Source organism: Pongo pygmaeus, chromosome 2 (genome assembly GCF_028885625.2).
Source record: "Pongo pygmaeus isolate AG05252 chromosome 2, NHGRI_mPonPyg2-v2.0_pri, whole genome shotgun sequence".
NCBI lineage: Eukaryota > Metazoa > Chordata > Mammalia > Primates > Hominidae > Pongo > Pongo pygmaeus.
Window position 1 is genome coordinate 195,433,176 of NC_085930.1, and position 26,285 is coordinate 195,459,460.

General features: G+C 44.3%; 1 protein-coding gene across 5 annotated transcripts in view; it reads right to left on the bottom strand.

Annotated features, from left to right (window-relative positions):
• Positions 1–26,285, bottom strand: part of DGKG (diacylglycerol kinase gamma) — a 211,493-nt gene that overhangs the window by 71,551 nt on the left and 113,657 nt on the right. For all 5 annotated transcript variants that reach the window (XM_054482407.2, XM_054482406.2, XM_054482405.2 and 2 more), the window contains one exon: positions 21,753–21,817. In XM_054482407.2, the coding sequence (XP_054338382.1) occupies positions 21,753–21,817 (65 nt within the window). The remainder of the gene's footprint in view (positions 1–21,752; positions 21,818–26,285) is intronic.

Sequence of the window (26,285 nt, forward strand, 5' to 3'; positions counted from 1 at the left end):
ATGAGCCTCGTGTTTAGAGCAGCCTCTGTACCCCTTCAAGGATAATTCTGGGCCCCTAAGAATCTACTGCCTCTGAACAGTGACCCTTCTCTTCCACATAAGACAGTGTGTTTCTGTGGACCAAGGACACATTCTCCATTGATAGGATCTCCGAATTCTGTCTGGCACCTGACAGTATCTCCTCCTAAGGGCAGGACTCCAAGCACGAAGATTGCCAAAGTCTGAAATCGGATCCTTTCCCAGTGCAGCACACAAGGACACACGTGTGCACGTGCGGGCACACACACAGGCTGCAAGAAGAAGGCTTCTCTGAGACTCATGATCCACTGTTACCAAATGTGCTCGCAGACACTGCCCCTCTGAGGCCAGAGAGTCTCTCCAAAGGCCCAGCAGCCTGACTGGAGAATGGCCACTGTGCTGTGAAAGGCACCACTTTAGGGGTGGCCCTCAGGGGACAATGCTGAGGGGCAGGCAAGGCCAGGACCATGTTGTCAGGGTTTTCCTTTCCTGATGGCCTGGGTCTCCAGAGTGTTTTTCCGGTTAGTATCTGTCCTTGCCAACAGAAAATAGCTCCTTTCCCTCATCCAAAAAGAAAAAAGAAAGAAAGAAAAAACCCTCACAGTTTGGCTGCTTCTTAGCAATACTTTCTCCCTTTGAAGAGTTAGTTATTCGTGGAAAGAAAATCCCCTTCAGGCTGATTTGGCGGAGGGTGGAGAGCATGGAATAAGCTTGCTCTTGGCAGTTATCGGAAAGCAAAGTCAAATACTGGGACAAAAAGAAATCTCTGCCTGGAAGGGACGGGGAAAAGGCGGACAGGAATGCTCACTCCTGAGGTTCTGCAGTGATTCCTTAGCTGTGCTTTCCAGCATTTACACATCCATCAGCCCTAGGAACTAGTATCTGAAGGCGGTGGGGACAGTGAAGACACAGGTGAGCGAGGCCTCATGTTAGAACCTGAGCCTTGAAGGCTTAGAGAAGGTGGCTGCCCTGCTGGAGCTGAGCCTCTCGCTGTGGAAGGTGACTTCCTGGGTCCTGATCAACCAAGACTAAAATGTGGAACTGTCTGGAGGAGCAGAGGCAAACCCTGGAAGCAGGTCCATACCCTCACACTACTGTGAACGCCAGGTGGGTCCTGAGGGAGCCAGCTGAGCTCTGCTGGCCCACAGCTGTTGAGAGGAATCTCACTTCCCACTTCACAAATGTTGACCGTGGGTCTGACTGCACTGGCTGCTTTATGCACCCAAGGGTCCCGCTCTTTTGATCCTCACGTCTACCCCCTGCAGTAGGTACTATGGTGGCTATTTGTAGATGTGTGAGATGGTTGTTCCTTGGCAAACCTACAGCTAGACTGGAACGGGATCGCAGAGTCTGAGGGGATGCAGGCTGGCTGATCCTGTTCTCCCCTCTCGCTCCCCAGCCAGTCTTTCTGAACACGAGGCAGAGCCTGCTTTAGGATAGGTCGGGTTACAAAAGTTCCTTGGTTAAGCCAGTTGTTTGTCACTCTGAGCACATTTCCCCATAGAAACAATGTTATGTTGAGGTTGGGTTCCCAGGCTAACCCACAAGAGCCAATTAACCCATTAGGTACCCAAACTACAATGTCTCGTTTTAGAGAGAGCTTACTGGAGCTGAAGGAGTTCTGGTGGGAAGGCAGAAAGGCCTGGGTTCAAGCCACAGTTCAGTCATTTACTTGCCATGTGGCCTTGGGCAAATTATTTGGTCTGTCTCTTAGGTTCTCTATTTTTGAATTGACACAATATGACCTACCTTGCAGGGGTTGCTGGGAATATTAATTAAGAATACACACACATGGTCAGGCGTGGTGGCTCATGCCTGTAATCCCAGCACTTTGGGAGACCGAGGCGGGCGGATCACTCGAGGTCAGGAGTTTGAGACCAGCCTGGCCAACATGGTGACACCCTGTCTCTACTAAAAATACAAAAATTAGGCCGGGTGCAGTGGCTCACGCCTGTAAACCCAGCACTTTGGGAGGCTGAGGCGGGCGGATCATGAGGTCTGGGAGTTCAAGACCAGCCTGGCCAATACGGTGACACCCCATCTCTACTAAAAATACAAAAATTAGCCAGGCGTGGTGGTGGGCGCACGTAATCTGAGCTGCTTGGGAGGCTGAGGCAGGAGAATTGCTTGAACCTGGGAGGTGGAGGTTGCCACTGCACTCCAGCCTGGGTGACACAGTGAGACTCTGTCTCAGGAAAACAAACAAACAAACAAAAGAATACACACACATGTGTATGTATACTATCTATCTATCTATATATGTCTCATGATATACACTCCAATAAAGGCACAGTAGAACTCCATTGTTGTATATAAAACTGGCTTTGTGGACTCACGATTCTGAGTTCCAACTTAAAGTACAGGGAGCACATCTTTTCCACTGAATTGGGATTGGGGATCTTTGCTTTCCTCAACTTCCTGGGAAAGAAACCTGGAGACTCCTCTACGCTACATCCCTCGCGGTGACCCTGAAGTCTGGGCTAGAGTTCTTCTTAGGAGGGGAATGGAGACGCCAGAGGGAGAGTGAGAAGCAGCAGAAGTGGAAAGGGTAGCAGAGAGCACACACTGAAGTATGCGTCCTGTGTTTTCCTTTTGCAATCATAAAACTCCAGGATGGTCTGGTTATTTCTGCCTACGTTTCCTGTACCTTCCCCACCATCGGCTGGTTAGAGGCATCTTGTCTAGAATTAAGTCCACGGTAAGTCGCTCCCTCCTTGTTTCCCTTACCTTTCCCATCATGAAATTGTTAGCAAGGCAAGTCAAAAATGCACTCGATAGGGCAGATGCCTGGATAAATACCCCCCTTCTCTTCCCTATTCCATCTTCTTCCTGTGCCAGTTTAAAAAATCTTAAATAGGAAAGCATGAGCCAGAGCCTCGCTCTGCCTGAGAAGACTGTGGTAGACCCTGCCAGCAAAATCCTTTCTATTTCATCCTTTTGAAAATCTCATCCATATGCTCTCTACTTTGCTTCCACTCTGACGTTTGTGACTTCTTATTCTTGTGTATACATCCCTGCCGCCCATTTCGGAGACTGCAATTTATGCGAACTTGTCATCCTCACCTGGCCTGCTGGTGCGGCTATGTGTCCTGCCCCACCATGTCTCTGACTGCAATCTCTAAGGTCGTGCTCCTCTCCCCTAAGGAACATGAATCATTCAGTTTGCCCCTCTCACTGTGCGGTTGGCAAACTTGTCCCAGCTGTAGGTGTGGCCCCAGTGGTCCTCCCTGCCAGTTCCTTGGGAGAGCTGCTTGGCACCACCTTAGCCACGCCTCTTATTTGTAGCTTGCACCTGCTGCCCTTCTGTGGGCTGTGATTTTAGAGCTTAATTTGAACACTCTACTTTATCCTACTTAAATCTCATTTTAAAGCTCTTCTGTTTGGTCTTCAAGTATCTGGCCAAAAATATTCTGCTTGGTTTATGTGATAAGCTCCCAATTCCTTGCCAGGGTCCTCTCATTCCAGCATCAAAATCCATGGTCCAGAAGAACAGTCGTTCTCAGATCAGCTGCAGAGCAGCTCTGTGTTCCCCATATGTGCCTGTTTCTTCTAAAATTATGACTCATGGCTGAGGAAGAGACTAAAGCATTGCCTTTGCCCATGTCCCTTAGCTTCCTACCCAAGACATCAAAGGTCACTGGAGATACTAACCAGGATTCTTCCAAATATGTCATTTGCCACCATGCCCGCAGGCAGACAGGAGAAAGAGTCTGTAAGTTATATGAATATGTGCACTCGAATGCAGGGGCTTTCACCAATGAATTCAGTAAAATATTGGTCTCAAGAGGCTCTGGGGTAAGGGGATTCTGTGGTCAGGTAAATTTGGTAAATGAAATACTTTCTCTTGCTTTTGCATGATCTCAGCAGGTTAGAATCTACATTAAAATCTCTACAATATCAAACAGAAAAGAATTATGTTTAACTCAATTTTCCAAGTGTATTCAATGATTGACACCCCCCCCCATCTTCTTGTGAATTTCCTTTTAACATCCTGTGGAAGGCATTTTAACCAATGCTACATACTTTAATACATGCTGGAAGAAGACAATCTGGGTAGCTACCTCTGCAGGCTCATGAGGAGTTGAACCTCATGATAAGTCTGTTAGCTGCTCTGTCTCCCTTCTCCAGAAGGTCCAAATTTATTCTCCTTGTGCAGAGACTATACTTTTAATTTTTTCTCCAAACAGGAACTGGGCATTTCCTCTTTATTTCCATATCTATTTATTAATCAGAGTGACTTTTCTTTATGTTCTCTTTGTCCCCCTGAGTCCCTTTTCTTTCTGAATCATTTCTTTCTTTCTTTTTTTTAATGTATTTTATTTACTTATTTTTTTTGAGACAGGGTCTCACTCCATTGCCCAGGCCGGAGTGCAAGTGGTACGATTATATTAATAGTTCCCTGTAGCTCCAAAATCCTGGGCTGAAATTCTCTCCTCTCAGCTTCCCAAAGTGCAGGGATTACACGCATGAGCCATTGCGCCTGGCCCTGAATCATTTTTTTTAATGACATCTAGGAACCCTTTGTCAATGCTTTAAAATTCTCCTCAAGCCCATTCATTCTCTCCTTTGGCAGGAGATCAGTTCACATTTATAGCACCAATAATTTGTGACCAAGGTCAAGCAAGAAAAATAAATAATTGGCCCCCATCACAACCCTAAGGTTATATTTCCTGGGCATCAGCGTGACAAGTTGGAGGGCCAAGGCTCTTATGGGGCCTGGCAATGTGTTTATTTGGCTTGCACAGTGGTGTTTAAAATTGGAAAATTTTACATACACACCTGAAGCCCAGCTTCTCTTGAGAAATCAGATCTGTTAATACTGGATTGCTTTCCAACCTGGCAACGATCGACGGCGACTGAGAACTGGCTGCTCCCGTTACACAGCACTCAGGCTAGAGTTCTCACCACTCCCTAGAGCCTCACATCTACCCACTTCTCTCATTTACATGAACTGCCTGCCTCTGCATGTGTTTGGATTTGTGACCCCTCATATAGACCTCTGTAGTTTTCCCCTGGGAATTTCCCTGGAAGATGCTTCAAAAGTGTCTCCGCTACTTTCTTCCTCAGATCCTTCCTTCCTGTCTGAGCTGCTGGTGTCTTTGGTCATGAGTCCTAATACATGTCTGATTTCAAGGGCTGACCAGCTACAGCAGAGTGAGAGATGAATCATATTGGCATTTGCAAAGATCACATGCACAGAAATAAAATATCATCCAAATCTACCTCTTCTGGGAAATAATATTGCAGTTGTTCTGTGTTTGGAAGTTAGGGCACAACCTGGTAGATAGACCAACTATTCCACAATCATGGAACACTGAGAAATGAACTTGACTCTAACTACTAGAAAAGTAGCCTAAGCTCACATTTACCTTTTCCCTGAACTCACCACTTTGTACAAACCATGATTATTGTGAATTTTAAGATTATACCACCAAGTCTTGAGTATTAAGGGACAAATTCTTTAGTAAATAGATTATCCAATCCTTCAAATTTCTTCTTTTCTAACCCATAGGCTGTTAACCATTTCATTTTTCTTTAGTGCAATTTTTACCAGTTGTGGAGATGGGGCCAGAGGGGGAAATGAGTACAAACCATGAATCAGAAAGTCAGCTCAAATCAGAGGGCATCCTGTGGTGCTATCTCCACCCCAACCCTGCATATACCCATAGAAACTGTGATTATGAGCAGCCACTTCCCCTCTCCCCACCCAAGTTCAGGGGCAAGGTGGTACAGTAGAGGAAAGGGGGAACCTGACTGATTACAACACTCTGTCTTGAGAGCTCCAATAAAAGTTTCACTGAGATCAACAGTTTGCGGTTTTCATTTACCCAGGACTTTCTCACTCCCTCTTACTCTATGGTAACCCAAAACTGGAGATTACAGACCCACTTTCAGCTTATTGAGTTCAAAGGCAAGGTAGGGTACTTGGCTTGATTGGCAGTTTGGAATGCTCTCCAAAACGGCCCACTTTCAGGATTAAAGGGACACTCCATTTAACAGAATAGAAAACATCTTGTTACTAGACAGTGAAGAATTTCAATCTAAGTGTAGGTTCAATAAACATGAATATTCAGCAATTACGTAAGTCCCTGCTGTGTTAGTAATTTGAGGGTATAAGTACATTCTTGAAGTGAGAAGAGCCCCTCTTTCATTGAAGAGCATTAGAAGATTGGGAAAATGCCTTCTTAGTAAAATGTGAAGTGGTAAGCACCTCCTAACCCCTTCAAATTTAAACACTCCTACAATCTTCATAATAGAGATCTACAGTCTTCAAAGTAGAGATTTGATGACCCCCTTCGGAGGAGCGTTTATAGAGGGGATGCTTACACTGAGAAGGGGGTTGAAATCTAAAGTCCCATCCAAAGCTAGGAGTCTATAAGTTACTATTACAGACAGGAATCATGACAGCATGCATTTAAATTAGAGATTCTACAATGGATTCTCATATACTGCTGCATGTTCTCCTTACAAATCCCTGTAGTAATCAATATAGCATCATACCAATACCTGATAAACTTCAAATCCATTGGTTTATCTACTCTAATTCTCACAGGCACCTTGTCAGGCAGTTGTAATTTCCATTTTACACATCAGAACATTAGGAATCAGAGAAGTGAGTAACTTTCCCAATGGCACACAGTAAGTAAGAGGCAGAGTAAGGGCTGAAACTCAGTTCTTTTGATGCTGAATGCAATGAAACTCAGGAATTTGTGTCTGTATTTCACATGAGGGTGACATGACCTGGCATAACAGAGTTATAAAGCCATTTGTTCAGGGTTTCTGTGAAATAATTTATTTATTTCACAGAAGAGAGTTACTGCATTTCCTGATAAACACAGTGAAAGCTTGCTTTCGAAATTTCCTTTGGCCCAATAATAAGTGCATTACAACTTTTTTTTTTAGTAAATGTTGATTTAAATGGGGAGTTAAAATTAATCACTTGAATCTTTTTTGAGAACACCTATTACCGTTTCGCCTTGTTTTTCAATTTCTTCATAACAAAACGCATGCAATTATGAAAAGTTTAAAGAAAATATGCATGACTGAATATGCTAATCACATCAGCCCTGAATACAGATATGGACTCTGTTGTATCACCAAAATTACCCTTATGCAAAAGGGCAATAATTTTCCAAAAACAGCCTTATGCAAAAGGGCAACAATTTTCTGAAGTTTTAATTAGTAAAGTACAATAGAAGGCCAATAAACTCTGACATTATGTTTTCTGGAGCTAAAAACAAACAAAGAGACATGTTAAACTAAGTTTAAAAGCCACCTAAGTTGCCCTCTCCCTGAAGGCATCTGAAATTGTGGTGGTGAGGAAGAGAGAATGACGTGTGGATTCTTTTTTTCAATATGGATTTCTACTTCACAACCAAATAGCATGCTTTAAAGCTCAGGGTTTGTAAGAAAGCTCTGTTATTGGTTTCCACAGTTTTTCCAGCCCTGATGTGTACTGACTCCTCCAGGGCAGCAGAGCTGGCTCCTTCTCTGTCCTGATGCCCCTGTTCCTTCCATCTCCCACCAGGGATTGCCTCTTTTCTGGGTCTTTCTGACTAACACTCTGTCTGTACTATTCTAACACTTCAGCAAGGTTCAGTATTTTAAAGTCCCAGTGTTTCTAGGAGCCCTGAAATTTTTGCTCCAGAAATACTTTGAAAGGTAAGCCATTCCTTCATTAATCTGTTCAAAAAGCACTTACTGATGGATACCCTCACTATCCACTCACCCACTCCTAGGATAAGATGCAAACTCTGGTGCAGACCAGCGAGATCTGCTGCAACTGCTCTCCCCGCCTTTTCACTCCACCCGGGAACCTCCGGCCTCTCCGCTCATGTCCAGTGTCCTCTCACACTTCAGCCCTTCTCCCACACTGCTTCCCTCCTCCTAGCATGTCCCTGGTTGCTTCTCTCCTTGGCGAATTTCCATTTCTGTCTCCAGCTCTCACGCAAATATTACCTTCCTCCTGAAGTTTAATCCTAGTCTCTCACAACACCCTCATTGTTCACGTCCCTTCGTGAAAACAAAGCTACCATATTACATTGTATTTCCTTCTTGTGTGAAGGTTTGGGGGAAGACTGATGCTGTGGGCTGAATTGTGTCCCCCCCTCAAAAATGATATGCTGAAGTCCTCACTCTCTGTACCTGTGAATGTGACCTTATTTGGAAACAGGGTCTTTGCAGATGTAATCAAGTTAAAACGAGATTATACCGGATTAGGGTGGTCCAATCCAGTGACTGATGTCCTTATAAGAAGAAGAAAATTTGAACAGAGACACAGAGACAGAGGGAGAAGGCTGTGTGATGATGGAGGCAAAGATTTGCATGATTGATACATCTACAAGCTAAGGATGTCAGACTGGCGGCAACCTCTGGAAGCAAGGAGAGAGGCACAGAAAATCATTCTCTCTCAGAGCCTGGGGAAGGAATCAACCCTGCTGACATCTTTCAGACTTGTAGCATTTTTTTTTTTAGACGGAGTCTCATTCTGTCACCCAGGCTGGAGTGCAGTGGCACAATCTCAGCTCACTGCAATCTCCGCCTCCCGGGTTCAAGTGATTCTCATGCCTCAGCCTCCCAAGTAGCTGGGATTACAGGTGCCCACCTGCCACCATGCCCGGCTAATTTTTGTATTTTTAGTAGAGACGGGGTTTCACCATGTTGGCCAGGCTGGTCTTGAACACCTGACCTCAAGTGATCCGCCCGCCTCTGCCTCCCAAAGTGCTGGGATTACAGGCATGAGCCACTGCACCAGGCCAGACATGCAGCTTTTAGAGCTATGAGTGAATACATTCCTGCTGTTCTAAACCACTCAGTTGTGGTGCTTTGTTATGGCAGCCCAGGACACTGATATTGTTGGTATTAACTTCTGCATGTGCTCACCTTCCTAGCTATACTCACGAACTCCTGAAAAGCAGGGGCTGTGGTGCTCCATCGTTCCTCTCAGATCTAGCATGATGCTAACACAAATAGATGCTCAACTCATTTTGGCTGAATGAAGAAACATGCTTAGCATCACCCTTTGGGATTTAGTTCAGTGGATCCTGAAGAGAGTCAGACTCCTCTCCGAGTGAGAAAGCTTATGAACAAGCTGGAGACATAACAGTAGTTTAGCATCCCAAACAATGAATTATAGAAGACAAAGAGGGTGCAGCAAAGTGGGACAGAATGTGTCAAAAACATTGGATATGGGCTGGGCACAGTGGCTCACGCCTGTAATCCCAGCACTTTGGGAGGCCGAGGCAGGCGGATCACGAGGTCAGGAGATCAAGACCATTCTGGCCAACATGGTGAAATCCCGTCTCTACTAAAAATAAAAAAATTAACCGGGTGTGGTGGTGGGCGCCTGTTGTCCCAGCTACTTGAGAGGCTGAGGCAGGAGCATTGCTTGAACCCAGGAGGTGGAGGCTGCAGTGAGCCGAGATCACGCCACTGCACTCCAGCCTGGGCAACAGAGCGAGACTCCGTCTCAAAAACAAACAAACAATAAAGCAACAACAACAAAACATTGGAGATGGAGTCTAAGAGAAAGTGCAGTACCAAATGGGTTGGTCAAGTAGGTTCGTTCAGAATATTCTGTGCTGCATTTTGAAACAAGTGATGACTAGGTCACAAGAGGAGATGTCTTCTAGGTTGAGGGATTGAGGGCATGAGAGCAGCCGTGTGGGGAAGGTGAGAGTAACAGAGCAAGCAAGCAAGAAGGTGAGGCTGGAGTTTGAAGAGGAGAATGTTATAAAGGGCGCTAAATGCAAGCATGGGATGTAACGTGGTATGGGGGTGGTGGAAGTAGGTGCTTGTGCGGCAGCAACAGGACCACAAACGTGTCCCAGGGAGACAAATGGGCAGCTGCAGGCAGGGTGGGCCTGAGTGGGAAGGGCATCGAGATGGGCCAGAGGGTGGCTGAGGAAATCCCGAGGATGGAACATCTTGGGGACCAATTGGGAAGCGAGGAGCACAGGAGGCAAGCGGTCTCACAAGTAAATAAAATTGTGCAATTAAACTGTGCAGCTTGGTCAGTTGTGGAGTGGGAGACAGAAAGCTCCCATCTGGGTGGGGACCTGGTGGGTGCAATGAGTACACCGCTGGGCTCAGAGAAGGTGGTGTGTTTATCATCCCGGATGAATGCAACTCTGTTTTTGGAAGCCTTTGCAAGAGATTCCAAAACTACTCTCACTAACTCATTTCAGTCTTTAATATGTCTCCAGGCCAGAAGATTCCTGATCCCATCCAAAAGAGAATTCTTTACTTTTAGAGCACATTTTTTTCCCTCTCTCATTCTTTCCTGAACTGAGATGAAGAGTAAGGAGGTGCAGTCACTATTTCCTGTTGTGAATCCTTCACACACTTGAGGCCCATTCCCAGTACATTCTCTGTTTCTCTCCAGGAAAAGTGATTTTGGGTAACTTGTGGTTTTCTCATGGGCCCTTTAATCATATCTATGGCTCTTTTCTAGTTTTTTTCTGGGTGCATCTTTGGTTATGGGGCACAAAACTGGGCACATGGAGAGGCAGGGAATTGCAGCAGGCTAAGAGGAGATGTGGAGTGGACAGGCCTAGGTGTGAATCGTAGCTTCCCTAGTAACTAGTATGGTCTTGAGCAAGTTGCATCATCTCTATGAGCCTCACTTTTCTCATCTGTAAGATGGATCAATAATACACTTGGTGAGTTGTGCCAGTTAAAAATAATGTACATGAGATTCTTGAAAGCTCTCAATAAATGATGGCTACTATTGTTGGTATGGGTTGGAGCAGGACTGATTACATTGGGAAAACCACCTTTCTAAACACTTTAATAAATGAACTCATGGTTATTCATGCTTTAAAAACTATACTAGGCCAGGTGTGGTGGCTCATGCCTGTAATCCCAGCACTTTGGGAAGCCTAGGTGGTTGGATCAACTGAGGTCAGGAGTTTCAGACCAGCCTGGCCAACATGGTGAAACCTGCTCTCTACTAAAAATACAAAAAAATTAGCTGGGCATGGTGGTGCGCACCTGTAATCCCAGCTACTCAGGAGGCTGAGGAAGGAGAATTGCTTGAACCCTGAAGGTGGCCATGTCAGTGAGCCGAGATTGTGCCACTGACTCCAGCCTGGGTGACAGAGAGAGACTCCGTTTCAAAAAAACAAAAATAAAAACAAAAATGATACTACTGCATAGTTCAGACGGCAACTCTTGCTATCTCTGGTGGTCAAATAAAACACAAACTGGTTCTATTGAGATACAGCAAAACTATGGACAGGACCCAGAATCATGTTGAAAGGATAAAATAGTTTTCATTTACCCTGCCAATAGTAGAGCTGCATAACATATGAAATAGTTATTTCAATTGTGAAGGGACTTGGGTAATGGTATCTTTAAAACACTCAATGACTGAACAAAAGCATTGGGACTTTTTAATTGGAAAAGGCAATAAAACTCCTACAGCAGATGAACTCACTCCATTCAGCTCCTTTCTATCATCTTCCCTTCATAACCTATAAATGCTACTATGTTAATAATGTTTTAAACTAGTGTCTACAGCATGATCTCAAGTCAATAAAATTGTGCAATTAAAATGCTGAAAGAAAATATGTTATAGTGCTGAGTGTTTATTTCTTGGAGGAGGGGATGCAAAATATGATTTCTTTTACAATGAGCCTGAATGACTTATATAAAGAAAAATTATTTTAAAAATGGTATGTATAGCTTTATAAAAACACATTATCACAAATATTTTAAGGTATATCTATCAAGTTAACTGCTGTAATGCACCAAAATGGCAATATTGTGTTTCTCCACGATGGGACTATGAGTGATTGGTTTTTTTTCTTACTTTAACTTTTCTGAACTTTCCAAATTATTTATAATGATATTGCAATGTGCTATATAATAACACTGTATGATGTATTATTAAATTACATAAAAATAAATGTATTGATATTTTATAGAAAAACTTTTAATCAAGATAAATGATGAGAAAAATAATTCCATGTTTCTACATTGATGACTCACACCCTATTTAATATTAAATGGATATTTATCTGCCTATATTAGAGAATCACCAAAATTCAGAGTTTTAAGGGATTCTGAATCATCTAACATGATTATTATCTGATGTAGGATCTGTCTTTGTAATATTAATAACAATCATAATAGCTACCACTGATGTGCCCGACTCTGTAATAAACACTTTAAATGCATTGTTCCACTAGATCCTCGAAATAAGCCTATGAGGTTAGTAGGCGGAACAATGCCCTGAAGATGTCCACGTTCTGATCCCCAGAGCCTGTGAGTATGTTAGGTTACATGGCAAAGGGGCAAAGGGGGAATTAAGGTTGCAGATAGAGTTTAAGTTGCCAGTCAACTGACCTTGAGATGGGGAGAGGATCCTGAATTATCTGGGTGGGTTCAGTGCAATCAGGGTTCTCATAAGTGGAAGAGGGAGGCAGGAGAAAGAATGTCAGAGGGATGCCGTATGAGAAGGACTCGACTGGCCACTGCTGGCTTCAACAGTGCAAGGGGGCCAGGAGCCAAAGAGTGGTGATGCCTGGAAAAGGCAAGGAAACAGCTTTTCCCCCAGACCCTCCAGAAAGGAATGTTGCCCTGATGGCACCTTGATTTTAGCCTGGTGACACCTATTTCAGACTTCCAACCTCCAGAACTGTAATACAGTAGTGCTGTTTTTGTTGTTGTTGTTGTTGTTTTTGTCACCCAGGCTGGAGTACAGTGGTGCAATCTTGGCTCACTGCAAGCTCTGCCTCCTGGGTTCATGCCATTCTCCTGCCTCAGCCTCCCGAGTAGCTGGGACTACAGGCCCCCGCCACCATGCCCAGCTAATTTTGTTTTTGTATTTTTAGTAGAGACGGGGTTTCACCGTGTTAGCCAGGATGGTCTCGATCTCCTGACCTTGTGATCCGCCTGCCTCGGCCTCCCAAAGTGCTGGGATTACAGGCGTGAGCCACCACGTGCAGCCAGTAGTGTTGTTTTAAGCCACTAAGTTTGTGGCAGTTCATGACAGCAACAACAGGAAACTCACATAATATTATACCCCAGTTTTACAGGTGAGCAGACTGAGGTTTAGGGAGAGTAACTTGGTCAAGGTCGCACATAGTGGTTAATGAGAACTCCAGGATTTGAATTCAGGTTGTCTGACAATGGACCTTTCCTACTGGGCACTTGCTTCCAAAATCATTGCCAGCATGGGCTTGAACATAAAATATGAAAACTCATCACCTTCTCCAATAGCTCACTGCACTTGAGGATGGCTCTGACTGGTAGAATTGATGTCCTATTTGGGGCTTAACCCAGTCTTGCATTCCAGTCACCTTTTCATTGATTTATTGTGCAAAATAACACATTCCTGCTTTATACGAAAAGCCTTTTAAATATTTGAGGCCAATAATCACTTCTGTCTAAGGCTTCTCTTCTTTGGGTGAAACAATTCCAGATTCAGCCTTTTGTTCGAAGACATCTAAAGTTCCAGCACCTTCTCAACCTCTCCCTTCTGGAAAGCATCCAGACTGTCAACACTCACGTTAGGATCCAGCCAGTTCCTACCTTACTTTGAATTTGTGTGCTTTGATTTTCTTCCATAAGGTTATCGTGCTAACCTCAACTCTTGTGAACCGATTACATATTACATCTTGAGCTCTTTGATGGAAATATTTCTAGAAATCAATCAGTCAGTAAATACTGATAACTTTGGGATTATCTGGCCTATAGTCTTGAAAACATAGCGTGCTTTCAAGTTCCTTCTGATATGATCACAAACTGATTCTACTCTTTGTTGACATGAATAAGACCTTTCCTGTTCTAGCCTGGCAGGGGCTAGAAGAAAAAGCCCATTAAGCTACAGAAAGAAACGGTTCTGGCCAGTGGGTAACCTTGTAGGGAGGCTTGAGACGCCACAGGCTGCTGCTGTGTAACAGTCTGAGAGGTTGTGCTGTCTGTTCCCACGCAGACTAGGGACCCAGGAGGAAAATGAAAGGATTGTTAAGAGTCAATGTGATTTCATCATATTATTTAAAATACTGTGAATGTTAGGGCAGAGAGAACTGCATACAAATATTAATAACAGACTCCCAAAATCTTTGATCATCCACCACTTTAGATGATCCACGTGGTTGCTCCCTTGTTTCTGCGAATAATCAAAGAGTTAACTATAAACAATCCAACAACAACAACAACAAAAGACCCTGGACTTCTGCAGTTGTGTAATGATGAGCACCTGATGAAAAAAACATGAACCCATATTTCATTCATTTTACTCTCTGCATCTCTCCCAAAGAGAGGTGGGGAGGGTGGGAGACAAAACATTTTTGTGGCTTAGTATATAAACATTCAAGTAATTGAGTCAGTTGCTCAAGTCAGAATTGACTTGAAAATCAAAGGTTCTTGAGCACAAAACATAAGGTTTGCATTTCTTTATAAATACCTACAGGAATAAGAAAAAACATAGAAAATGCCACAATTAATTTCATTTGGGGCTTTTCTGAATCCCAGATATTTAAGAAAAATAGTTTGCTATATTGCGGGAAGCAGGTGCAGACAGTCTGGACCTCTGGCTACCTACAGCAGGTCTCTTTTGAGGTGCCAAATATTAGATGAAGAGAGGCAAAGCCCAATTCAGGGCACAGAATGAAGACTTTGATGGCAAGGATTTTTAACTTTGCTATATTTGCTGCTGTTGAACCTTTATGCCTTGAGAAAGTCACACATCTGGGTTGTAATAGTGGGCTACCTCACAGGGCGCCAGGAAAGAATAACTTAGAAGGGTTTCATTTTTAGATATAAGAAGAAAATCTTATGTAAATCATGATATATTTTATGCTTGTGACGGCAGAGCATACCGCAGGTATTCAAGAGAGGAAGCCCTTCCTTTCATTTTCAGAACTGTGTGACTTGAGCTTTGTCAGTTTCTATTTTGTTCCCCACAGAACATCTCTGTCTTTATCTGAGGTCAGGGTTGGGGAGAGGTACTTGGTGGGTGAGGGGAAAGCAGTATCCGTGAGGGAGGGTTAGTCACATCCCCAGCATCTGACCACAGGGCCACTTGCCTACCTGCCATGCAGTCCATGACCCCTGCTAGTAAAGCCAGAAGCACCCAGGGAGCACATGGAATCTGTCCCGCCACCCTCCTTTACTCGCTCCTGTCCTGTTCCTCCTGAGACCATTTCACCTGGGGTCTGTGACCCCCCTCCCTTGATCCTGCTAGCCTGGACTTGGCACTGGACTTCGAATCTCTAGTGTCCAGATCCCCAACCTCTGCCTCTCGGACTTCCATGGAGCCAGTGAAGGGGATTTCCTCTAGAGCTTCTGTCCTGTAGAATCCAAACCAACCAAAGTGGTGCCATATTCCCACCCCAGGAGAAGGATTTGGGCAGATTCAGTGCATCACTGCTGGGGTCTCCTCCAACTTTTAGTTGTCCTCCAACTTTTCAGGTTAAAGGCCATGTCAATGGAGCATTGATTCTATGACAACTGAATCCCATTTGTCACTCCATTAAAAACAACCCTTTTATTGTCAATACTTTATCGTCAATGTAAGGCAATGCTTGTTATTCAATGATATTCAACAACAAATGTTTATTGCGAACCTACTGTGTACTATGAACTTAGGTATTATGTCACTAAATACTTATAGCAACATTGCAAGATTTTCAAAAGAGGCAGCAAAGGATTAAGAAAATTAACTTGCCCAAGGTCACATAGCTAATAAGTGGCAAAGCCAAGTTTTGATGCCAACTTACTCTATACCCTGCTGCCTTCTTCTATAAATAGTTACTAAGTGCTTAGTTATCTACAAGGTATATTTCCAACCTCTTAAAAACTCAAGCTACATTAGGGCTTCTGGGGAGCCCCTCATCAGTGACTCCATGGGACCTGCTCCAAGAAAGCTAATATTTCAGAACCTGTTAATTAGTCAAGGGCTTTTGAGAAAGGTGGTCAGCTTCTAGTAGGAATGAAGCACTGCTTCGGTCCCTTTGAAGGGCCTAACAGGAAATAACTTGCTTCAGCCTCAACTGCTGAGATACATAGTCAAGTGGATACACTCAACAGGTTTAGAATAACACATTCCTCAAGTACTCTGAGTTTCTAACCAACAATGAAAACATTCCACAGTTAGACTTCTCTTTCTAGACACTCACTGACAGTGACATTAGAATTAGGTGGCTTTTATGTATAGATTTCATATGCAAAACCCTTCATGGAGACTTAATCTGGAAACTTCATGGTGGGCTGGTTTTTGGCTATCTGGAAGACTTTGACAGGATTCTTGGCTCCTCTGCTAGTACTGATTGCTGCCTGTTTGTGGGACTGAGAGTCCCTCTCCTTCTCCCTAAGTTGAAACCCTCTTTCCTCCACTCTTTTTACTTTATTGCAAACACCCTACTCTGTGACTACTGGCAAATGTGTCTTCTTTTTATTAATTCCTCTCTCCTTGCCAGGGCCACCTCATAGGTGTGAGATGTGGACCCCAGGGCCCCACACTTAAGAGGGCTCAGTGCTTAGTTTAATGTTTTGCTGTCCCATTTTTGAGGAAGGGGCCTCACATTTTTAATTTTGCACTGGGCCACACAGATCATCCAGCCAGTCCTGCTCCTTGCTGTGGACATGGAAACAGGGAGAATACTCACACCATACAAGGTGTGACTGGATGGTGTACCTGTTCTCCTCCCCTTTGGAACTCAGCAGGCATTTTCCCACAGAGACAATCCATAAAGGCAGATGATGCCAATGATAGCTCCATCCTCCTTAGCCTCAGTTCCTTCATTTCTAAAATGGGGACAGTAGCACTTACCCTTGCATGTTATTGTGAGCAATGAGTGGGATGATGTATAAAGTACTTATCAGAGTGTCTGGTATACATCAGTGCTTGCTCAATGAAATCCATGGGAGACAGCAGTTGCAGCAAACAGAGTTTGAACTCTGGAGTGAAGAGCTAGGTCAGAAATTAAATTAGCCCCACTACCTAAAAAATACATGACTTTTGTTAGTTGACTTGGTTTCTTCCAGCGTCAGTTCCTTTATCTGTAAATGGGAATGCTAATATTTATCTTATAAGGTTGTTTTGTGATTTAAATAATTTAATGTATTTAAAGACCTTAGTTCACCACTTGGCATCTAGGAGGAGCTAAAAAAATGTTAACAGTTCTTAGCTTTCCCTTTAACAATATTGCTAGGAGGAGCTAAAAAAATGATAACAGTTCTTAGTTAGGTTCCCCTTTAACACTATTGCTACACCTAAAACAACCAATTTGGCCAGGAGTGGTGGCTCATGCCTGTAATCCCAGCACTTTGGGAGGCCAAGGCAGGCAAATCACTTGAGGTCAGGAGTTCAAGACCAGGCTTGCTAACATGGTGAAACACCATCTCTACTAAAAATACGAATAAAAGCCAGGCTTGGTGGTGCGTGCCTTTAATCTCACCTACTCAGGAGGCTGTGGTAGGAAAATCACCTGAACCTGAGAGGCAAAGGTTGCAGTGAGCCGAGATCACACCACTGCACTCCAGCCCGGGCAACAGAATGACTCTTTCTAAAAAAAAAAAAAAAACCATGACCAAAAAAACACCCCCAAAAAGAAAACAATCCATTTGCAAATGATGTTTGGGAGATGACCATTAATAAGTTCTTATATATTATACAACTTCCTGTATACTATATCACCTATGAAATGTAACCACCTTGTATGTTAAAATAATTTTGTAAAAAATACTTGAGCATTATTTTTCCTTTTCTTTTGCTAGACGATGATTTCCTTGAAGGCAGGGGCCGCGTCTTATGTGCCCTTTATTCCAGATCACTTTCAAACACTTTAGAATCTCAGTTGAATCAAATTTCTCTTTTGTTCTTTATGCCAACAGTGAGACAATAATCTCCCTAACATTCCTCAATTAGCAATTAATAATCAGCCTATCAATAACTAGGAGGTAGACAGGGCCAAAAATAACCCCATCTCTGCCCTTAAAGGCCTTTTCTTTTTTGCCCATCACACATGGCTCATATTCCTGCCTCCTCGGTTCTGGTTCTTGCTCCATTAACGAAACTATTCCATCAGGGAACATAACTTGGTTTTCTGGAACCAACTATCTTCCCTGGCAACAACCCATCTAGAGAGGCCATGGAGGAAGAATTCCCTGAAACCCCAACATTTGAGTCATAATTTGATGCCTCTTAGGATTCAAAGAGGCCTCAGACCTGTGACTTTTAAACATTTTGGGAGTATAGGTTCCTTTAAGAATCTTCTGATAGTTATGGACATTCTCTGCAGAAAAATACATTCAATACCTTAGAACAATTTCAAGGTGTTCTCAAAACCCCTGAAGCCCTTGGTTCCCAGGTTAAGAATTCTTGTTAGAATAGCCAAGAAAAGGGAATCAGCAATGTGAATGATTCCGGTTTCCTGGTAAGTGTTCTAGCCCTGACTAGTCACTCTCCCTTGCTGAAAACAAAACAAAACAGAACAAAACACAGCAATGACAACTCCCAAGATTTAACCTCAAGATTATCCCTGAGAGTCCAAGCCTGGGCAGTAATGGTAAAGGCTTCCAGCCAAGCAGTAACTACTCTTTGGAGAACCTAAGTTCAGCTGAGTAAAATAAGCCTTGTTTGATAATACCGTTTACATTTCCAAATCCTGGGTATCAAGCTTTCTTCCTATCCCTTGCGGCCCTTCCTAAGTTTAGCCGCTGGTGTAATGGGGTAACCATGGCAACAACCACCTGCCTATTTAAAACCATCTCCAATGCTAAATAAGGAAGCCTGAAGAAAATGGCTGCTTGCCTGCCTCTCAGTGGACAAATTGGGCACTCCTGGGTATTTTAGATATGGGCGAATAGGCAGGGTAGAAGCAGTATGTATGCAAAGTTCTTCATAGGAAGCGTTCGGTGACCTTGTGAAATAGGTGCTACCTCAGCCCTTCTGTCTTTGTTTGTTAGGCGAGCACTCAGGTTTACGTGCAAATCCGTGTGCCTGTCACCATGTCATCCATGCTACCTTGATGTCAGTAAGGTGAAGAGTGAGGTGAGAACCTACCCTCAAAGAGTAGTATTGTTTATGGGATCTCGGAAGGGAGAAGGAAAAACAGTTCTACAGATCACAGTGAATGTGTTCATACTTTGCATTAAAATGCACACTACAATCTTTTTTTTTTTTTTTTTTTTTCCTGACGGATGTGTCTTTCTAATTGTACTTAATCATGTGGGTGATGGATGATTGCTCTATTTATGTCATATGTTGGCCTGCCTATTGATTTTTGGCATATGGAGAAATTTCTCCCTCCCTCTGCTTCCTTGCTTTCTGGGAATTACAGAGGTTTGGTTTCTTTCCTCTGCCGAGACCATACAACTGATCACACTGAACATCTTGCTCTTCCAGAAGTATACTGTACCCTCTCACTCCTTCATATCTTTTCGTACATTTGCTTCCTTCCCCCTGTGTTGCCCTCCTCTTTTTCTGTGTCTTTGTTCAGGCATCTCTGTCATTGGAAAACCCTCCATGCCACATTTCATGTCCTTGGTTTTTGCTTCCATACGTCACCTCCAGTCACATCACTTAACACAAACAACTCTGCACATCTGCTTTCCAGCCTGTTTCCAGCACCAGGCTGTGAGTCCCCTAAATGGGTCTGTCCAAAATGCCTGTAGAACAGTGTCTGGTGTGAATTATGTTTTCAAAAGATCTGTTGAATGAATGGATGAATGAATGAACAGAGCCCGTGGCTTTCACAAGCATATGGCACATGTGCATGAGTACGTATGAGGATACTTGTGTGAGGCCAGGTGCAGTGCCTCAAGTCTGTAATCCCAGCACTTTGGGAGCCTGAGGTGGGCGGATCACTTGAGGTCAGGAGTTCGAGACCAGCCTGGCCAACATGGTGAAACACTGTGTCTACTAAAAATACAAAAATCAGCCGGGTGTGGTAGTGGGTGCCTGTAATCCCAGCTACTTGGGAGGCTGAGATGGAAGAATCGCTTGAACCCAGGAGGTGGAGGTCGCAGTGAGCTGAGATTGCGCCACTGCACTCCAGGCTGAGCAACAGAGCGAGACTCCATGAAAAAAAATAAAAAAAGATACTTGTGTGAAAAGAGGACCTTAAAAGTCTGAGGAATAGGTTGAAGTGGAGTACTTTTTAAAAAAGTGGTTTGTGTGTATCTGGGAGTGCAAAAGACTGTTAGAGGAGATCACCTGAACTGTAAGTTAGTGACTACAGTATCAGGGGCTGGAAGTACACGTGTTCCTAGTGTGCAGTGAGTGTGTATAGTCTGTGTGTGTGAGAGCAAGAAGATGCTGTGGCAGGATGCACTTCCTAAAAGGTTCGTTCAGCTGCCATCAGATCCCACAGATCGCTCTTCCTGAAGCTATAGTGTTCAGTTTCTGACCTCTATAAAGACCTCCTTCTTTTTGGTTGACCTCTCAGGCTGTGGGGTTAGGACAAAGAGTAGGAATGAAAATGGCAAGTGCCGAAAATGATGGGTACTGGGCTTTAAATGAATGTCTTCAGTGAACACTCTAACCTCTCTTTTAAAGACAATTCTTGCTTGCAATCCCAGCACTCTGGGAGGCCGAGGAGGACGGGTCACTTGACGTCAGGAGTTCGAGACCAGCCTGGCCAACATAGTGAAACCCCATCTCTACTAAAAATACAAAAGTTAGCCAGGCATGATGGTGCACGCCTGTAGTCCAAGCTACTCAGGAGGCTGAGGCAGGAGGATCGCTTGAACCTGGGAGGAGGTTGCAGTGAGACAAGATCACGCCACTGCACTCTGGCCTGGGTGACAGAGTGAGATTCCATCTCAAAAATAAATAAATAAATAAATAAATAAATAAATAAAAAGACAATTCTGTGGGCTAAATAAAAGTCAACACCTTCAGGTTCAAAGACAAAGTCCAAATCATTATCCATCCTCCTCCCAACCTACCTAGGGTTGGGGTGGGAACAGTGTCTGAAATAGTGGTCATCTTGAAATGGTACAACAAAGAAAAAGAAAGAAAGAATGAAAATTAACTAATGAGAAGAAACAGACAAAGAAGAAAGGAGGGAGAAAGGGGTAGCTATATGTCAGTCACAACTGAGTTCTGACAAATTTCCTCCTACAAGGAAGAAGGGTTTGTTTTCGCTTGCAAATGATCTGGTTTCCTCTTTCCTTTCATTTTTGAACCTAACTTGGTGACTTCACAGAGTGCCCAGGCTGAGGCTGGAACTTAGTGGGTTCCGGGTCGCCAGCCTTTGCAGGTACCTCTCTGCTGCTGCCCTCTGCTGTCGGGGGAGGCAAATGAGACGCCCTTCTGGTCCTCCTGGTCCAAGCCCCGGAGCTGCCACCTCCTCCCATTTGAGACTGACAGAAGCTAGGGTCTCTTCCAGCCTCCCTGCTCTTCCCCAAAAGAATCATGAGGGGCTGGGGTTGGAGGCGCTGTACTACGAAGCAGCAAAGACTCAGGATGGGAGTTCCAGTTAGACAAGGGCAGACGCCCTCCCACCTCCTCCCCTGCAAAAGCAGGCCCTTCATACCCACCTCCTGCCCCCCAGCCCTTCCCTCTGCACAGATCCTTTGGGAGAGGACAGGCAGTTAGCCTGCGCCAAGTTTCTGACATTTTTTTTTCTTGGAAATGGAAACCCTCCTTCCGGCAAGTGGCAGGAAGGCCAAGTCCCTGGCGGCCCTGGCTGGGAACATTTCCAGAGAGCAGGTGAAAGGCCTCTGTTCCGCCAGGGCCACACTGGGTGGGTGGCAGTGCAGCCAGGCCTGCAGCTTACCTGCTGTTGAATTTTTCAGGATGTTTCTCTCTCATCACATGGAATCTGTGTGCAATGGAAGCGTCCTGAAAGTGAAAGAGACAAAGCGGATCCTTGGTGAGTGGTCATGACAGTGCAGTGTGGAGGGAAGGGACGCATGCATGCCCTCGCTGAGTCATGCCAACCCTGGGACTCTATCTATCGCATGGTGGGGCTCCAGGTCACATCCGCGGAGCCAACAGAGGCTCAACACCGCCTCCAAGGGGATGAGCTAGCACCACCAATACTCTTACACCCTATGCCAGTTGACTCTGGAGTCCTTGCTGTTTCACTCTAGCCCGGGCCTGCCGAGAACAGATAGTTCAGGGGTGAGTGAAGGGGAAAGCCTTTGCCCTTTGGGGATACTGAGAGTCTGTGAGCAGTTAGAGATCAGGAGCCTGTGTCTGGGGCTGAGCATGAATCTCTGGAAATGACTTTCCATATTAGTTCTTTTTAAAATAGTTTTTATTGTGGAATATTTTGACTCACAATTCAGTCGCAAAAATAGCATAGAGTTCCTAGGTCCCTTTCACTCAGCTTCCCCCAATGATAACATTTTATATAACTATAGGATATTGTCAAAACCAGAAACCTGATATTGGTAGATGCTATTAGATATTAAGTCTTAACCATCCACACCAATAGAAATAATTAGTGGCATTGGATAACATGCTTAGTAGATAATAAAAGAAAATTAAACTCTGGCTTCTGCTTCTTGATCACTTCACTCGAAGGACTCCCTCCAAGGTCAATAAGAGTCATGACTACAACATGTGGACACTGCCTTCCTATTAGCACATCCTTTGCCACACTAGCGGCCCCCTGCACTCCAGCACTCACGGTTAGGATGGCTGTCATGCACTGTGCTCCTGGGCTCTCCATCCTCTGACCACGACTCCCTAACCCTGGGTGTGGAGCCCCCACTCCACACCGTGGCCATCTCGTGAGTTCTCGTGGCTGTTACCAGCATCTGAATGATGATAGCTCCAAAGTGTCAATCTCTAGAGCCAACCCTAAGCCTCAAACCTGAAACGGAACGCGTCTTTCCTCCTCAAACTCGGTGTTCCACCCTCGACAATGGTCTCATTTTCCAGCAGAAGAATGTGTAATGCCCCTTCACCGCTCAGGCCCCATACTGGTACTTTGGGTGCAGGTGCTGGGCTTCAGAAATAAACAGGCTAATTGAGCAGGAGATGGGGGGTGACACAGAAACCAGGGAGCTGACTAGATTTGTTTTGCAACGAAAAATATAGAAATCCATTTACTGGAATACATGGCTACAAGACACCTGAAATTCCTTGCAGTGAATTTTCATCAAATGCATATTAGTTCTATTTCTTATATGAAAATTTCTGTGTGTGTTTTTTTTTAATTTTTTTTTTTTTTTTTGAGATGGAGTTTTGCTCTTGTCGCCCAGGCTGGAGTGCAATGGCATGATCTCGTCTCACTGCAACCTCTGCCTCCCAGGTTCAGGCAATTCTTCTGGCTCAGCCTCCTGAGTAGCTGGGATTGCAGGTGCCCACCACCACACCCGGCTAATTTTTGTGTTTTTAGTAGAGAAGGGGCTTTACCACGTTGGCCAGGCTGGTCTCGAACCTCAGGTGATCTGCCCGCCTCGGTCTCCCAAAGTACGGGGACTATAAATGTGAGCCACTGAGCCTGGCCTCTGTGTGTGTTTTTAAGCATCAAGAGGTATAGTTCTATGAAGAAGCTTTTTGAGCATGAACTCTGTGTGGTGAGGTGCACCTGGCACAGGAGTCCAGCAGTCCACATCTGCAAGATGGCAGGGCAAGAGGAGAAGATGGGTTTTGTGATTGGCAAACATTCTTTGCTAAAATGATGTTTTGAGAGTTTAAAATTTAAACTTTAGCTTTTTTTTTTTTTGAGATAGAGTCTCACTCTGTCACTCAAGCTGGAGTGCAGTGGCACAATCTTGGCTCACTGCAACCTTCACCTCCCGGGTTCCAGAGATTCTTCCACTTCAGCCTCATGAGTAGCTGGGATTACAGGCGCCCGCCACCACGTCTGGCTTATTTTTTGTATTTTTAGTAGAGACAGTGTTTCACCATGTTGGCCAGGCTGGTCTCAAACTCCTGGCCTCAGATGATCTGCCCAACTTGGCCTCCCAAAGTGCTGAGATTACAGGCGTGAGCCACCATGCCTGGCCAATTTATTTTTTAGTTTAAGATAGATTAAGAGTTTAAGGTCTTGGAGAGGCACCCCCATGGGTGCACGGGTGAGATGTGCGGACCCCAGGGAGGCCTCTGTCCCCGAGGCCTGTCCAGCCTGCACTGCTTCCCTGGGCAGCAGCACTTCATGCTCCCAGACTGTGCCGACCTCCCACTCTCTGAGCAAATTTCAGTGAACACCCTCAATAAGATTCATATGACATTTGTCAAATGCTTCTCTAAAATTCAAGAAAATATTCCATCTACTTCTATTCCTTTGAAGCACTAATTTTCTTCTGTCAGGAAAAAAAAAGGGGGGGGGAAGAAAAAAGCAATCACATGTTGGCTGGCACAATTTGTACTTCACTATCCCCTACCCCCAATACTGCTGACTGACTCCTAGCTTTTTTATTCTCCGGGATACGTGTACAGGCCCCCTCCTTCCATGCAGTTCTGGTTGTCCTTGGTTTTTCCATAACTAGGTTTTGCAAAGATGCTTTTTACAAAGACCAGCCTTTAAAACATTATTAGTGAAGCACGTGGTCCCTAATTTGACAATGTAATCCCTTGGCAAATACACAAAGTAGCAAGGGAGAGTAGAGCAGCTCCTTTTCTAAGTCTTAAAAAGGCAATGAGGGTAAAGACTTTGACCACGTTTCTCTACCTGGGGATTCAAAAGAGAGTCGAGATTCACTTTCACTCTCTGGAGCTTCTATGTCAGGCAACGACCTGAGCATATTTACAATCGGTAGTGACTTCATTTAAATTTGGGAAACCAGGGCTACCATTGTTCAAACCCTTTCTTGGTTATTGAGGCATAAACCCTTTCTTGATGGTAATTAAGGCAAAGCGAGACTTCTGTTCTGAAGGCAGGAGACAGGAATTACAAATCCATGGAAGTGATGATAGCATTTCTCACAGCCTTACTCTCTGAGGTCTTTTGTTTCAGGTGTGGGGTGAAGAGGAGGTGGTGGAAGGTATGGACATAGGGCCTCTTTCCTGAACTACAACTCCAAGCACATGGGTGGACAAAGAAATTTGGGCCCCTTCCAAGTACATGCATCAGTCATTTGGACTCTGAGATATTGGATTGTCTAGGCCAGTGCTATCCAACAGAAATACAGAGTAAGCTACACCAGTAAATGTAACTTAACATTTTCTAATAGCCACGTAAAAAAGTAAAAAACAAAACAAAACAAAACAAAAACAAAACAGATGAAGTTAAAATTTTTAAATTTTTTATTTTTTTGAGATGGAGTCTCACTCCGTTGCCCAGGTTGGAGTGCCGTGGCATGATCTCAGCTCACTGCAAGCTCTGACTCCTGGGTTCAAGTGGTTCTCCTGCCTCAGCCTCCCGAGTAGCTGGGACTACTGGTGCCTGCCACCATGCCCAGCTAATTTTCATACTTTTAGTAGAGACGGGGTTTCACCACATTGGCCAGGCTGGTCTCAAACTCCTGACCTCAGGTGATCCACCCGCCTCAGCCTCCTAAAGTGCTGGGATTACAGGTGTGAGCCACCACACCCGGCCTGAAATTAATTTTAATAATATATTTTCATTAACCCAATAAGCCTTGAATATTATCATCACATGGAATTAATAGAACAATTATTGAGACATTAAATTTTTTTCTATCACATTTTTGAAATGTATTGTATATTTTATACTTACAGCTCACTTGACATCTTAATTAAGACAAGCCCCATTTCAAGCATGTCATACCACATGTGGCTGATGGCTATTACATTGGATAACACAGGTCTAAGTCACTTTGGCAATTTATGGAGATAAAAAGATGGAAAGGAGACCATAAGACAGATTATTTGCAATTTGGGTTGTTCTGAAAATTATGGGAGATTGGGGAATGGAAAAGGGTATAGAGCCTTGTCCATGTCCCTCTGGGGAGTCCCACTGTATTAGTATCTTCATGGATCTCACAGGTGACAAACAAGAACCTGGGGCCAGCAGAATCCAAGAATCTGCGGGAAAAATTATGTCTTGTTGAGAAATTCCCTATGTGTAGGACGCTTATCATGGTGGGAAGCTTGTCTGGTGATAGCTAGGAACGATCTGCAAGGTGGAAAACGGTGCGTGGGTCAGGGTGAGCACTGTGACCTCTCCTTGGCCCCTGGGCTCCCCTAGCATCAGAAATAGATTTCACCGTATCAAGGGATTAGCTGTTCACCCGTCCTGTTAAGGCTCATGAAAGCAGAGCTTGTGAGGAGTTCAGAGTTACACATACCTTGGGAATTATTTTGTAGTCCCAAACTTCCTGTCACTGATACCTGGCCATCCTGACATTTTCTGCTAATCTAAAAATAAAGAACAGGGAGGAGCAGGCCAGAG